Source organism: Triticum dicoccoides, chromosome 7A (assembly GCF_002162155.2).
Source record: "Triticum dicoccoides isolate Atlit2015 ecotype Zavitan chromosome 7A, WEW_v2.0, whole genome shotgun sequence".
Classification (NCBI taxonomy): domain Eukaryota; kingdom Viridiplantae; phylum Streptophyta; class Magnoliopsida; order Poales; family Poaceae; genus Triticum; species Triticum dicoccoides.
Genome location: NC_041392.1, coordinates 6,072,689 through 6,087,277, shown reverse-complemented (window position 1 = coordinate 6,087,277; position 14,589 = coordinate 6,072,689). Strand labels below are relative to the sequence as shown.

General features: G+C 45.9%; 1 protein-coding gene across 3 annotated transcripts; it reads right to left on the bottom strand.

The window, feature by feature from the left end:
* Positions 1–7,595: 7,595 nt before the first annotated feature.
* On the bottom strand, positions 7,596–10,874 carry LOC119332189 (receptor kinase-like protein Xa21). Of its 3 annotated transcripts, none has more exons than XM_037605364.1 (3): positions 10,571–10,645; positions 9,309–9,487; positions 7,596–9,234 (listed from the first exon to the last, which is right to left on the bottom strand). In XM_037605364.1, the coding sequence occupies exons 2-3, from the start codon at positions 9,441–9,443 to the stop codon at positions 7,780–7,782; spliced, it is 1,590 nt and encodes a 529-aa protein (XP_037461261.1). In that variant the 5' UTR covers positions 9,444–9,487; positions 10,571–10,645; the 3' UTR covers positions 7,596–7,779. The 3 variants fall into 3 exon arrangements, with proteins under 3 accessions (XP_037461261.1, XP_037461262.1, XP_037461260.1); XM_037605365.1 differs by having other exon boundaries at positions 9,309–9,479; XM_037605363.1 differs by lacking the exon at positions 9,309–9,487 and having other exon boundaries at positions 10,571–10,874.
* Positions 10,875–14,589: the final 3,715 nt, after the last annotated feature.

The window sequence follows — 14,589 nt, the reverse complement described above, 5'->3', positions numbered from 1 at the left end:
ATAAAGCAGGCGTAGGGGACTGATCTGTGTGCATTCTGCGTTTGCGAGAACATTCGCATGATGGCGTCCGAAAGGAGCAGATCTCAAAGACAGGAATGGGTACGCTTGTCAGAACACAATTCACAATTTGTACACCATTATCGATATCTAGTCACACAACTAATACACATGCATATTGATCTCCTTCTTAACAGTTCACAGAGGTGCGAGACAAGCTCCTAGAAACGGAGCGCGTACAAGCACTTCAAGAGGAAATAGCAGGATTTTTGCTTGACCAGGTCATAAATCCGAAGGGAGAATACTATTACCCGCTACCGCCCCCATGAACCACTTCCAATTGTCATCGTGCTCCGAAGGCACCAATTAGGCTAATGCCACTTGCTCCGAAGGCAGCATGCATATGTAGGAAAAATTGTATATAGCTATACATGTGTGTATGTGTGAATTAATATGGTGGTTTGTGAGACATTGATGATCTATATATATGATTGGTTTTTACCTATATAGGACGTCAGTTTGGGACACCTAGGTGCCCAAGCACCTTACCTACAAACCATTGGATTACATTCAGATATGTGCATGTGTAAATAGTGTTAACAGTATTGGGTCAACCATGTTAGCTCTTTATTAGGAAATAATTATTGCAAATTATTGCTTCATATGGACACTTAATGCCCAGATTAAACAATATAAGGGAAAAACATCAATTAATGGTCCGGCCATGCATGCTCCATGGTATGTCCCCAACTTTATTTCTTATACATGCATTTCTTTATTTTTTACATAAAAATAGGAAGGCATATACATAATTAGATACGTATGTATATGATCGTCTTGGGAACAGAAGGTATAGTTATCTTTTGTCTCCATGGGAAAATACACATGTACGTCTTCAAGCTTTTTTCAAAATGGATATTTTTTTGGTATGTGCATACCCATCATATTTTTTTGCATACCCCCCAGATGTGAGATTTGTACCCGGGTATTCAGATACCTATGGATGCCATAATTCATGTAGTCGGGTATATACGTAGCCATATTTTACTATATATACGTTGACAACATACCTAACCGTTTCTACACTTTTTCATATAGCGGGGTATATACGTGTGCAGACACATTGGGTATACTATTTTATTTATGTTCGTTGGGTATATACTAGAAGATTTATGTGACCATGTCGTATAAACTATGTGGGTATACTAGGAGTTTTTTTTTTGCTACGAAGGTACACTAGGAGTTCATTGGGTATATTTTACATAGCAAGGTATATATGTAGCCATATTTTATGTGACCTGAAATATACGTACCGTGTATGTACATCGTTAGTAGGTACCGGATACAAGTATTAGATAGTTAGGACATATATTATTGGGTATATACATATCACGTATGTAAATAGTTTCATTAGTAGGTATTCGATGCCCATATTAGATAGTTAGGAACCAAAAATGGCTTGTAAGAGTTCAAAAAATATTGAGTATATACAAGTTGGTATGTATTAGATATTTAGGAAACAAAAATACGCGCATTAAATAACCATGTCAATTCAAATAAAAAACATTAATATGATTTATTATATGGCAAGTCTTGCATGCCTAATAATTAGGAAACAAAAATAAATCATAAGTATGGAAAGTCTTGCATGAAGAATGAGTAGGAAACTAATTAAATATATCACGGTTTCCAAAACAATCAAGGTGCCCAGGCACCTAGGTGCCCCATCTATTTTACCTATATATATATATATATATATATATATATATATATATATATATATATATGCATAACGTGTACAATGTGTAGTATCGTAAAATTCTAGCAAACGAAAAAGAATTAAAATGGAAAACATAAAATTAAATGAAAAAGAAATCATAAAACCAAAAAACCCCCAAACATTTTAGTACCGGTTGGTGTGTTACCAACCGGTACTAAAGGGCTCCCGGCCCCCGGAACTGGCTCGTGCCACGTGGTTGCCCTTTAGCACCGGTTCGTGCTGAACCGGTACTAAAGGGGGGGGGGGCTTTAGTGCCCACACTTTAGTGCCGGTTATGGCTGCCCTGCTATTGCCCGGTTCTGCACTAGTGACAAACTAGAGGAACATTAAACCAAGTTTTACAGAGTTTTTTCACGCGGCCTTCCCTCGCAAGATTGTGAGCCGCCTAGTTCGTCGATCATTTTTTAGTCACAATTTATACTGAAGAGTCGAAATTGCAAGCAAATAAAAATTTAATGTGCAGCACAAAAAAGGAAATACTCACAATTTATACTCAAGTCAAAAGAGTAAGAAAATAAACCTCTTACATGCAGCAAAAAAGTGATGGTTCGCTAGAGTAGGTTGCGAGGCCCAAGTGGCCCAGGAGTGCAGCGGCCCGTTATCCTTCCACCGTTGGAAGCGGGCAGTAATCGCTGTTCTGTGAAGCCAGCCTAACGTTGTGCCTGCCACATTATGAACCGTGAGGCTCAGCTTTCGCATAGGCCCCAGGCGGTCCACTACGCAACTTGGAACGGGCGGGTCAGCAGTAGCACACCCAGGCCAGGCCCGCAGCGCTACAAGAGCGTCCACATCACCTTAATGCCTCCACTTGGGTTACAAGCTCTCGCAACTGAGCTCGGCGAGTGAAGAGAGTGGAGACGGATATTTAAGCCGGTCGAATGCCTCCTCGGTTGGCGAGGTGGGACTAAAGGAGGAGTGCTGTGCTTCCTGGTGGGAATGATGCGACTGGGTGATATTTTTAGCGTGGGCTTTGGCAGCTTAGGGTAATGAACGTGGCCATGTGGACAAGGTTTGGGCAGCCATTCGTGGATTTTATTAGTGCTAATTAGCATAGTGAACTTGCTTCGCAGAAATGGAAATAGTATAAAGTGGGGACAAGGAAATATTTTACTAGTATAAGAATCCCCAAAAGGAGATATTTTAACTGCATGTAATGCTGCCTCCACTGGATGCAGGTGGCTCAACAAGCAGTTCTCTTTTCAAGGGGAAGTTTATCAGAAGTTTACCAGAAATTTCAAGGGGAAACATCTGGCGACGAGAGCGAATCGGGTTATAAACAACCTGTTATGGTAGTGATCAAAATAAGGACCAAAGGGATGCAAGACAAGAAGAAGATCAAAGCACTGAAAGCGAAAACGAACCACGGCATCATCATCTATGAAGCCCACACCGTGATGTGCAGGAAGAGGAGCAACTTTGTCAAACTGGCAAGGACAGTTACACAGGGGGAACGGTTTACAACAAATCCTAACATGTACAGAGTCACTGGCATTTCACTTGTGATCCAGAGCAGGAAGCTGCGATGTAGTCCTGAGGAGCGCCGAAGCGACGATGTGCGCTATCCTCAGCTTTATTTGCCCACGACGTGGTGCCGGCCGAATCCCGCTCGGCCTTTCGCCCTTGTAGACTCCGATGAGATCGCCGGCACAGAATTTCTCGCCCATGGTGGTGAAGGAGGTGTCTGTGACTGAACTTTCTTGGTTGTATGCTTGCACTTATGCTTCATGTCTGCTCCCTGCGTGGTTGTCTATTTATAAGCCTTCAGGGTGCTCCATTGATTGACTGTATTCTGAAATATGAATAGTGTTCATTTTCGATGTAACCCTTTAGTGTCTGTCGGTATGAGAAGCTTCTGTTGGTCTGTTTTGTCCCAGGCATGGTTTGGGGCTGTTTGTCTCTCCCTATGTTATCTGCAAATCTTTGATGACACTGTTTGCATCTGTTAAGCCAAATGATTTGCCAATCTTGGACACTTGTGTCGAGCAAAAAATGGTTGCCAACCTGTCATGTCCCAAGATCCAGAGTATTAGTAACCTGTGATGTTCCTCGCAGGACTTTGTTGCTAATCATTTGCACTAATTGTCCTGTCTGATGACACTAGTGGTTGGCCTTGGTGACTGGTATTGGTATGGACACCTTTATGTTAGAAGACATTTTGGTCAACCCTTTTGCTTGTAAATTAATACATGGTTCTCTCTAAATTTTCTAGTGGAGCCTGGCTAGACATACTGGTTAACCTTTTGTTGATAGATTGATACATGCCTGTCTCCTGTGATTGATCAAAACTTCAAAGGACCTCTGCATTTTGCTTCTTGAGATGGCGCCTTTTTTACTAACTATTTGTCAGGCTGGTCATAGTGGGAGTAACATAGGTAGTAACATAGATGCCACATAAGCAAAAATGATGGTGTGGCAAGTATTTAATGAGGAAAGAGGCAAATAGAGTAACATAATATGTTACCATCACATAGCGCTTTCCAATGCATAATGAGTCTACAAAGTAATAAATGAAGGCATCTATGTTACCACACCTATAACACTACCCACTATGAAGGTAGTAACATACACTAGTAACATATGTATGTTACTAGTCTAAGTTACTCTGCACTATGACTAGCCTCATTCCTTGAATGAAGAAAGTATGATGAAACAGGACTATGTTGATGAAGGCAACATCAATTATGATGACAGGTTTCAGGATAGAATAACAATCTGCATTTGAAGTTTGGAGCCAAGGAAGAAGACAAGTGCAGGCCACAGAGAGTATACAACTATACAAGGACGTGCGCGTCGAGGACAAGACAACGGTGGGCACCAAGTTGGCGGCACAGATCAAGATGGCGGTGCCTGTGCTGGTGAACATCAGCTACCAAGAGGTGGTGGACACCGGCGCGTGGAAGGGGGCGGTGAGGATGCAGGGCATCCAGGGCGCGCCGTTCAAGGTGGTCTGCACGGCAAGCGTGTCGTGGAACTGCGCCGACGTCAAGGGCGTGTTGGCCGGCGGCACCATGCGTGCCGCTGCAGGGCACCCACGCCGGCTCCTGCCGGTTCCCAACCGACACGCTCGCTGTCGTCGAGATCACCGTGTAGCAGTGCTCCTACTCACTCGCTGCTCCTGCTTCCCCTGCTTCAGCAACAGCAGGGCGGTTAACTAGCAGCTAGTCTGGCTAATCAAGCTCACTAGCTCACTCAGCTTCTCAATTATGTATTGCTGATGAGACTTTTTTCTGGAAAAGGAGATTAAACCCTCGGCCTCTACATCAATCGATCCATACGGCCATCTTTATTAATTATTTCACGAAGGTCTAACAAAGACATACATCAAGCCACCCGAAGGCACCATTCACACCTACAAACTTGACAATGCGGAGTGCTCTCACTCCTCATATCTATAACCGATGTCGTCGCTCAGCGTGGACGTACCGAGCGGGCTTTTCTGCCCGCTCGGTCTTGGCCCGCTCGATCCTGGCCCGCTACATAAATTGGGCGGTCCGGTCTGCCAAATCAAGCCCGAGAAAATGTCGGTCCGGTCCGGTCTTTAATTGAGCGGACCGACAAACGCAGTCATCGTCGCGGCCACCGGCAGCCCCTGGGTGAACCACTGTGTCCCCGAGCTTGCCCTCTCCTTCCTTGTTCTCCTCTTCGTGCCCCATAGCCTCTTTCCGCCGCTCGCCGTCGATGTGGTGCGTGCACTGCCGCCGTTCGCGAGTTCTCAATCACGGCAACAGTTTCAGCAGAGCACGCACACACGCACTCATGAAACGCTCGGCCGTGATTTTCGCATCGTGGGAGAAACGCTAGGCCGTGATTTTCTCGTTCAACAAATCAGGCAAGTGTTGTTTTGGAAGGTGCTAGATTTTATACCGTAAGCTTCCTATAAGGGCATGTACAATGGTTCTATCTTAAAAGTGCCACATAGGATAAATGATAAGGTGGAGGAGAGAGAAATCATAAAAGAAGGCTTGTCTTATCTTATTTAAGAGAAGACAAGAGATGATCTCTTAGCACAATTTGTCTCACCATATTTGTAGGAACAACTAATTATTGAAGATAAGGCTAAGAGATGACCCATTATAGACATGTTTTTTGTCATCTCTAATTTATATGCAAAACTTAAGATAAAACTATTTTATCAACCATTATACATACCCTAATCACGTCACGCGCGATCCCATGGTGCCGTTTCCTTTTGTTCAGTAAAACAGAAAACTGAAAGTACGAGAGAAATAGGGCTTGACCCAAAAATCATGTTACCGTTTGACGATTAACTCCACGTCCCATTTGATCCGCTAATCACGCAAGGCCCGCACACGAGAAATCATGGGTTCATGCACACGATAGATTACTTGCATGCAACGGAAAAAATGCTAATCAACAAACATGTGCACGTTCATGGCAAAGAACCGCGGCGCCCACGCACTACCCACGGCACGTCGCCCACCTCCACAACGGCGCTGGCGCATGTCACCCACCTTGCCACAGCACATGCGCACGTCGTACACCTCGCCGCTGCACACGTGCAAGTCGCCGCCGGTGGTCGCGTTGGCCGGTCCGCTCGGTCCGGTCCGGGCTTCGTCGTTGCTGGTCCGGTCCCTGAAATCAGGACCGTCATGCTGCTCGGTCCGGTCCGGCCCGGATCGCCGGCGGCCGGTCCAAACATCGGCTCGGACCGTGTCCACCCTGAGTCATCGCTGATCCATCCATATAACGTATCGGAACCAACCGGTGCGGCAGACCTAAAGCGTACACCACATGGGCACGTTTTAGAAGCCGTTATCATCATCGAACCGTTGTCCCATCTTCAGGAGAGAGATCCGCATCATCTTTGCCAGCCCCACCAACCGTCGACGCCACCACGACGCCGGACGATGCCACCGCCCTGCGCTCGTCCATCCCGACGGGGAGACTCTGGAAGATCTGTCGTGCGTAGCACCTGCCCAGTAGGCATGACAAAGCGTAGCACTTGTCAGGCAGGCATGACTTGATATGTCCACCGAAGCTCCGTTCAAGACGAAGTCGCTCCGCCTCCTGCCTCTGCCTTCCAGCGCTACTCCACAAACGATACTCCCAAAAGAGAAACGACACCATAGTGCCGCCATCGTCTGATCCAGAACACCAGAATGGTTTCCCCCAGAGCAGCACGAGTGAGTTGACTGTAGTTACTCGATAATGCCTTCATCAAGGTAATGGCGCGGATGCCATCATCGCCTGCCGTTGGCTCGGTTTTCAACGGCAACCATGTCTCCCCGACTCGCAGATGGGACTAGATGACGGATCTCGAGATCCGATCACCCAGCCTCAGGCCGACCACCTTCGACGGAGGAGATGACCACTATCGCCGGCTGCACCGACTAGAACAGATCTGACCGGAGGTGCTGCCAAGCAGCCCACCAGGCCCTCCACATCGCTGCCGATCTGAAGCCGGATGCCGCGCCACCGCAACAGAAATTGCCGCCGCCCGTGACCGGATTGCCCAACGCGCCGCAGTCGCCGTCGCCCGTGGCAGGGCCAGCCAACGCCGTCGCCGCGGCGGCCATCGCCGCTGCTGCCGGATCTGCTGCTCCTCCACACGCGCACCACCCGTGAGACGCTGGAGAGAGGAGGATCCCCGCCACTGCCGTCGGCCCCCGGACGCATCCCGGCGACGTCCTCCGGCGGCGACGGGGTGAGGGAAGGAGTAGTCGGCCCCGACGGTGGCTAGGGTTGGGGAACCGCCCGAGTCGCCCGAACTGGGGTGACACCGGTGTCAGGTCTCTTTTTTTGCTCCCCGACCAAGTGGTCTAAAAAATTGGGGGAGTACAAACGAAATGAAACAGTATAACAGTACAACAACAATAACAATCTTGGAGTATATATAAATTACATGTCAAGCTTGGTGTTTCTCACACCTGTTTACATCCAAAGCTTACCTCTAGCTGACTAGCTTTACGTTCAGACTTTTGATTCTCCACCTAATTTTGGCCGTTTGCATAGCTTGTATGTTCTGACATTTGAACAGAGTATCAGGAAATTTTCCCAGTAAGCTTGTTTGACGAAAGGTTTAGTTTGTAAAGTGACGTAAGGCTGCCAAGCTGAATAGGTATGTTACCCTCAAGATTGTTCTGGCTAAGGTCTAAATACCAGAGTTGTTGCAAGTTCCCTAAGGTGGGTGGTATAGGGCCTCCAAATTTATTGTTTCCTAGATCGAGGTATGTCAACTGAGTAAGCTGGTCAAGGAGTGGTATAGGGCCTCCAAATTTATTGTTTGCTAGATTGAGGTATGTCAACTGAGTAAGCTGGTCAAGGAGTGGTATAGGGCCTCCAAATTTATTGTTTGCTAGACTGAGCCCTTCCAGCTGAGTAAGCTGGCCAAGGGGTGGTATAGGGCCTTCAAATTTATTGTTTCCTAGAGTGAGATATCGCAACTGAGTAAGCTGGCCAAGGGATGATGGCAATGGCCCAATGAAGCTGTTTGCTTGGAGGTAAAGACGTTGTAACCGTGTTAGCTTCCCAATCCATTCTCCAATCATACCTGTTAAATTATTATTTTTAAATACTAACCATTCTAACCCTGTAGCATTGCCTAGTGAAGCCGGAATTTGACCTTCAAACATGTTGTCATACAAAACAAGCATTTGGAGATTTGGTAGGTCGTCTCCTATGTTAGGAGGCACTTCCTTGCTTAGCATATTCGACCCCAAGCCTAATATTTGAAGAGAATTAGACAGGTTGAAGAGACACCGTGGGAATCCACCTGACAACATATTTTGTCCTAAGGCCAAGTTCCACATATTTGTTAGTTTCCCAAGTTCATCAGGAATACTTCCAGTGATATTGTTGGCTGCAAGGACAAGACTTCGCATGCTAGTGATGTTGCCAAGCATTGGCGGGATGATCCCGATGAGGTTATTCGCGAAAAGATCCAAAACTGAGAGGTTGGAGAGGAGACCTACTTTTGGAGGAATTTCGCCAACTAGGAAGTTCGTAGTGAGGCGTATTTTCCTTAAGCTGGAACAGTTGGTAATTGCATCTGGGATACTATCATGCAACCTGTTCCTGCTCAGGTCAAGGACCTGAATCTTTTGCAGATGGTTCAGTGGAGGTAACCGGCCAGAGAAGCTATTTTTGGACAGGTTCAGGGTTCTGAGGAACGTAAGGTTCCCTATGGAGGAGCTGATTTGGCCAGTTAGGTATAGGCCAAAGAGTTGAAGCGCCACCACGCGCCCTGGATGCTTACGACTGCATCTCACTCCCGGCCACATGCAGTGGTTGGCGCTGGAGTTCCAAGAGCTGAACCATCCGGAGGGATCAGAAGTAATCCCATGCTTGAAAGCTTGCAGCCAGAGCACATCCGTGCTGTTATCAGGGGGCGTTGCGCAATTGATTTTGCTAGCACCCAAAGAGAAGTGCAGCAACGCCAATAGTAGAAGCATGGCGGGGGGTCTGGGTCGATTGGGATGCGCAGAGGCCATTGCTACCTGCAAAATATAAAATATAAGCATCAAAATGGAAGGTTATTGGTAAACTTGTTATGACTTGCTTTAGAGTAAACCTGATCATTCGTCTGACCGGGTCGGGGTTCCGGCCAGGCTTGGCAAAGCCAGAAGCAAAAATCCCAAGCCCGGCCTGGCCCGAAGCACATAAACGGCCTGGCCTGGCCCGTAGCACATAAACTATGGTAGTCCATGCATAGGTTTACTTTAGATTATCTCCAGCTGATTCCCTAAAAAACTATAGAGTAAATTTGAGAGCTAGCCATACCTAGCCGAACTCTTAGACGGTTAGAAGAGTATAAAAATTAAGAGTTGCCCCCAAAAGCAGTCCAAATCTCTTATTTTTACTAATCCAGAGCCACCACAGAAAAAAAAGATCATTCTCCTTTCTCATGAACGATGCCTCTTTTTGCTGCCTCCACCAACGCATGTCACCACCGCCGTCCCGGGAATGAAACCTACACTGCCCACACACCACCGACCGCCCTTCTCCGGTGTTTGAATCTCGCCGGCGGTGAGGAATTTCATGAAATTGGCCGCAAGAGGTGTGAGAAGGCGGCGCCTAGGTGCATCCGTGTGTTCACCGGTATGCCCAGGTGCAGCCGGGTGTGCCCCGAGCGCGCGTGCGTGTGTGTGTGATGTGCGTGTGTGTGTGTGTGTGTGTGTGCGCGCCGCTGTGCATGAGTGTGCTTGCATGCAGCCGACAACACAACGTGCAAGCTGCAGCCGTTCCTTGGGTAACAACTGCCGAGGGCGCCGTCAAGCTACTTCGGCTACGTGTGCATGTGTGCGCAGCTGTTTCGTTTGTGTGTGCTGCCTCCCCAATCATCTTTTTTGACCCGCCGTTCTCTCCGTCCTTGCATCGGAAGGAAGAAGAAGGAAAAAGAAGATGAAGAGAGACTTTTATTTGGTGTTACTCATTTGAGAAGTTAAATTTAAGGGTTCTGCTAAATCCAGCCATTGTTTAACTCCTCAAATTATGAGTTAAGTATAAGAAGGCACACAAGAAGTTAACATATAAGGGATCGGCTAGAGATGTTCTTATCTATCAATAAATTGATGTTTACTCGTATCCTTAGTAATGAGTTTTATCTTGTATGGATGATGGTTTTGCTCTTCAAATCAGCCTTCTAGCACCATAGTTATCATGTTTTTTTAGGGAGTGGTTGTTGAAAGACACAAAGATAATGTATTACTCCATGAATAATATTACCTCCATTTTAAAATACAAGACATTTTAGTAGGCTAAAATGACCTACCAAAACATCTTATATTTTTTGTATGGAGGTAGTAGTATGGAGAAGAGAGAAAAGATGAGTACCGTTGCTTTAGGCCGGAGCTCACAATACGACGACAGCCTTCTCTTCTTTTCCCAGTATATGCAAGTGTGAGTGCGCTGGATGATGCTCGGCTTGCTGAGGCCACAGGGGTTTAAAAAGACACTTACAGGAGCCTCAGGTCCACACACCTGCATATCATCTTCACCTCAAAAAATAAATACAAACTTGCAGCGAAGACCTGAAAAGTCCGTCAACCCTTAACTTTCACCTCCCGTCGCCACCATTATTGTTGTCCTTGTTTGAGCTGGACAACAGGGGCGTTGTTGCCGCGTGCACAGCCTCGAAATCTCACACTCGCTTTTCAACCGGCGTTATACTTTCCTACGTTTGTGACTTGGATGATGCTCGGCTTGCTGAGGCCCCGAGGGGTTAAAAAGACACTTACAACAGCCTCACGTCCACACACTTGCATATCATCTTCATCTCAAAAAATAAATACAAACTTGCAGCAAAGACCTGCACTCGGTCCGTCAACCCTTACCTTTCACCTCCAGTCGCCCACCATTACTGTTGTCCTTGTTTGAGCTGGACACAAGAGGGACGCTCTTGCGGCGTGTACAGCCTTCAAATCTCACACTCGTCCGGCCGGCTATACACATATACTTTTCAACCGGCGTTATACTTTTCTGCGTTTTGCTAACGACTGCCGCGACTCGTCTCTATCCTGAGTAGATATTTATGTGTGTTAGTACTTCTTTTAGGGATGTAACAACTCTTTATTCATGTAAGTTCAATTGAATCGTTACAACATCATTTGGCTTAAGAAACCACACATGCCTTCCTACGCCTGATGACAGAGAAAATTTAGCTAGCTATCAGCCTCAAAGTTTCTAGTCATGCTTTCAAACTCTAGTGAGCTAACTCGAATCTCTTTTATAATTGCACCATGCCGCCTGCCACCATGAGCTACAATGTTTCTTACTGCTGATGCACAATCCGGAGACACTAGGGCACAAAGGACATGGATTTGAGCCAAAAGTTGCCCAGCCAAAAAATTGGCGTTGACCACTCCCAGGACACCTGTTTGGATTGGTGCTAATTATTTGGCTCACCCCCGACTGCATGCACTCTCACAGTTCAATTTCACGCCAACTCTTGGCCATTCACGGGCGGGCAAAAGGTTCGCCAATTTTTTGGCTGGCCCACGAATTGGCAAGGTTATCACGGGCAACATCCAAACAGTCCCTAGGACCAAAGCTAAAAGCTTCATGACATGCAAGAGCTTCTAAAGTGGGCACGTCTGTGATGCCCATGAAGGTGATCAACGACGAGCCCAAACTAATTTCCCAGGTGATCCCGGTATACCGCAGCGACTGCACCTCTATCTCCGTAACTTTCCACAACACCATCTACATTGATCTTACTTGTACCATGTGGTGGCCCGATCCAAGACTGACAAGCATGGCTCCGTACTGGATGGGTAGTGACACGCTGGTACTGAGAACTGACATTAATCTCAGAGATAAAATGCTTGATGAAAGAATGTGTCGACAGTGGCGATTGCATCTCTCCCAATCATAACCTGATCGAAAGCATCAAACTTTGGCAAATTAAAAATGAAGAAACAAACAAAACAGGGCTAATGTATCGGTCCAAAGTTCATTAAATTTGCCAGCGAATAGTATAGTTTGATCTAAACATCACCTTAATTCAAAAATGGCATTAAACTTTTACATAAGTATTTTGAGGTATACATCATAGTAACCAGGCGGACTAAAACCCTGGAAGCAAATATACTTTGGGAAACACCATAAGCTCCAGAGGACACCAGAACAAGTCATGTTCAGTAGTAGAGTTAGTAGGACGAGCCCAAAACTACCCCACAAAGCGTATGCCACTACGCAACTAAGCACTGTAGCATTTCAGAAACGCGCCAGCCCACAACTGTATCTACCAAAGCAATCAAAGACGAAGATGCAGGAGCAGAGGAGAACTCGCAGGTTGACAGGTGTTTGCTGAAATGAAGGTGCAGTATGTTACTGCTCAATAACAACCTATGAAGTTTCTTCAAGAAGCCATCAAATAAGCTCGACCCCATACGACTTGGCAAAAGCATCAGAAACCCAATTTGGTCTGGATGAGGGGCGACATGTATGCAAATCTGATACTATTTGTATTCCAGAGAACCTTACAAATGAATGAATAAAGCCGATGGCTACACCCAAAATGAAAAGAGGAAAAAGGCTAGCACGTACAATTGTTCCTTTGCAAGGAAGCAACACGAGCAGGAAGCAACACGAGCCAGGAACAGATCCAGCCATCCGTGAGTGGAAATTTACACTTCAGCACACATCATACGCTAGCCTGCAAGTCGCCAGCCATTATGCATCTATATCGATTTACAGAAGAAGAAAAAGAAATCATGCTTAGCAGGTGATGGCCAAAAGTTGGGTGCACAAGCGGCACAAGTAGCTGAATGGATAGAATCCCCAAACTTGGCATCACTGAACGCTCTGTTTTCAGACGGATGGAGTAACATTGCAACAGTAACTCATATAAATCAAAATAAAGAAAGCAGCACTGGTGATTTTACCTTTGCATATCGAGATGTGTATCCGTAAGACACATCAACATGGCAATCAAATGTTCAAATAACTGTCACATCAAATCCATTCTTGCACATTAACAACACATTGCAACACTTGCAGACTTTTATTCGACAAAAGAACACCAACACTATAGAAGCACACACATAATCAACACATCACAATAAGCAATCAAGACAAATATTCCACCTGATGTCAAATAAGCAATGAGTATGATTGAAAATCTGAGAATGGTTCCTGTCAGATAGCAGCAGCAGGAGCAGCAGAGTAGTTGTTGTTCTTTCAGGGAAAAAAAGGTTTTAGTTGTTGTTGATACTTTTTCCTACTATAAATATACTCTTTGCGTTGCAGCCACAATATGTCCTGTAGATCTTTTTTTAAAGATGATGTTGATCTTAATCTTGTTGAGCCATGACATCCATCATTTACCACTGAATTCAACGTGGGACAACCGACAGTGCTACACACGTCCTCATTATTACTATAGTGCATTAAGCTCTGAGCAAAAAGAGCAGCTTTAGATCAAGAAACGAAGGAATCGAACTGCACATCAGCAAAACAGACATAGACTGATAGACAGGGTTATTTCTATGTACAAGTTTCTCAGATGATTCAGCTGGTACATTTCTTGGGGCCGAGAGATAGATGCACCCGCAGCAGCTTCATCGTATGAAATCTCCAGTGTATGAAGCCTGTTGTCGGCCAAGCTCTTCCATCCCATTCCATCTATCTGATATTCACATGGTTAACCTTGGCATCATCGAACACTCTGTATACTGAGTCGAGTAACACTGCAGCAGAAATCGTATAAATTAAAGAAGAAACAACATCACTTGTTTTGGGCAGTAATCGACGGGACAATCATCGACATTAGCAAGGAAAACAGCACTACAATTCTGGTATTTGGGTTGCAGTGATACATTACATTAACAGGCTAATCAAGCATTCAAATGACTGTCACGATCCCAGTCTTACAAACACGGTGGCAGACTGGTAGCCACCGTAATAAGAAACATACAGGCTTAGAATAGCTTTTATTTAACTGAAGAACAACAATGGTAGAGAAGCACGCCGATAAACAACACATCAAGATACACAAACAATACAAAGTCCTGTATGGATAAGCAAATAAGCGACAACTAAGGTTGAGAGCACGGGAGAAATGGTCTTCATAAGCACCAACGGTCAAACCATGTCCTCCACAGTGGAGGTGCTGATCTGGGAAGACGGCGGAGTGGCGCCGGTGTTTCTTCCTCCACTAGAAAGGTCCCTCCTCTGTACCCTTTCCGGCAGGGTCTCCATCCCCATGTGCGACAGCAGGAGCCAGATATGTGTGAGCAGCTCCCCGCCGGTACCCTCGGCACCTACTGGCCGAGAAGCAGAGTATCTCCACCCACACACCTTCGATCACCTCCCACATCTTCTCATCACCTAAACACAACAACATTTCAGAA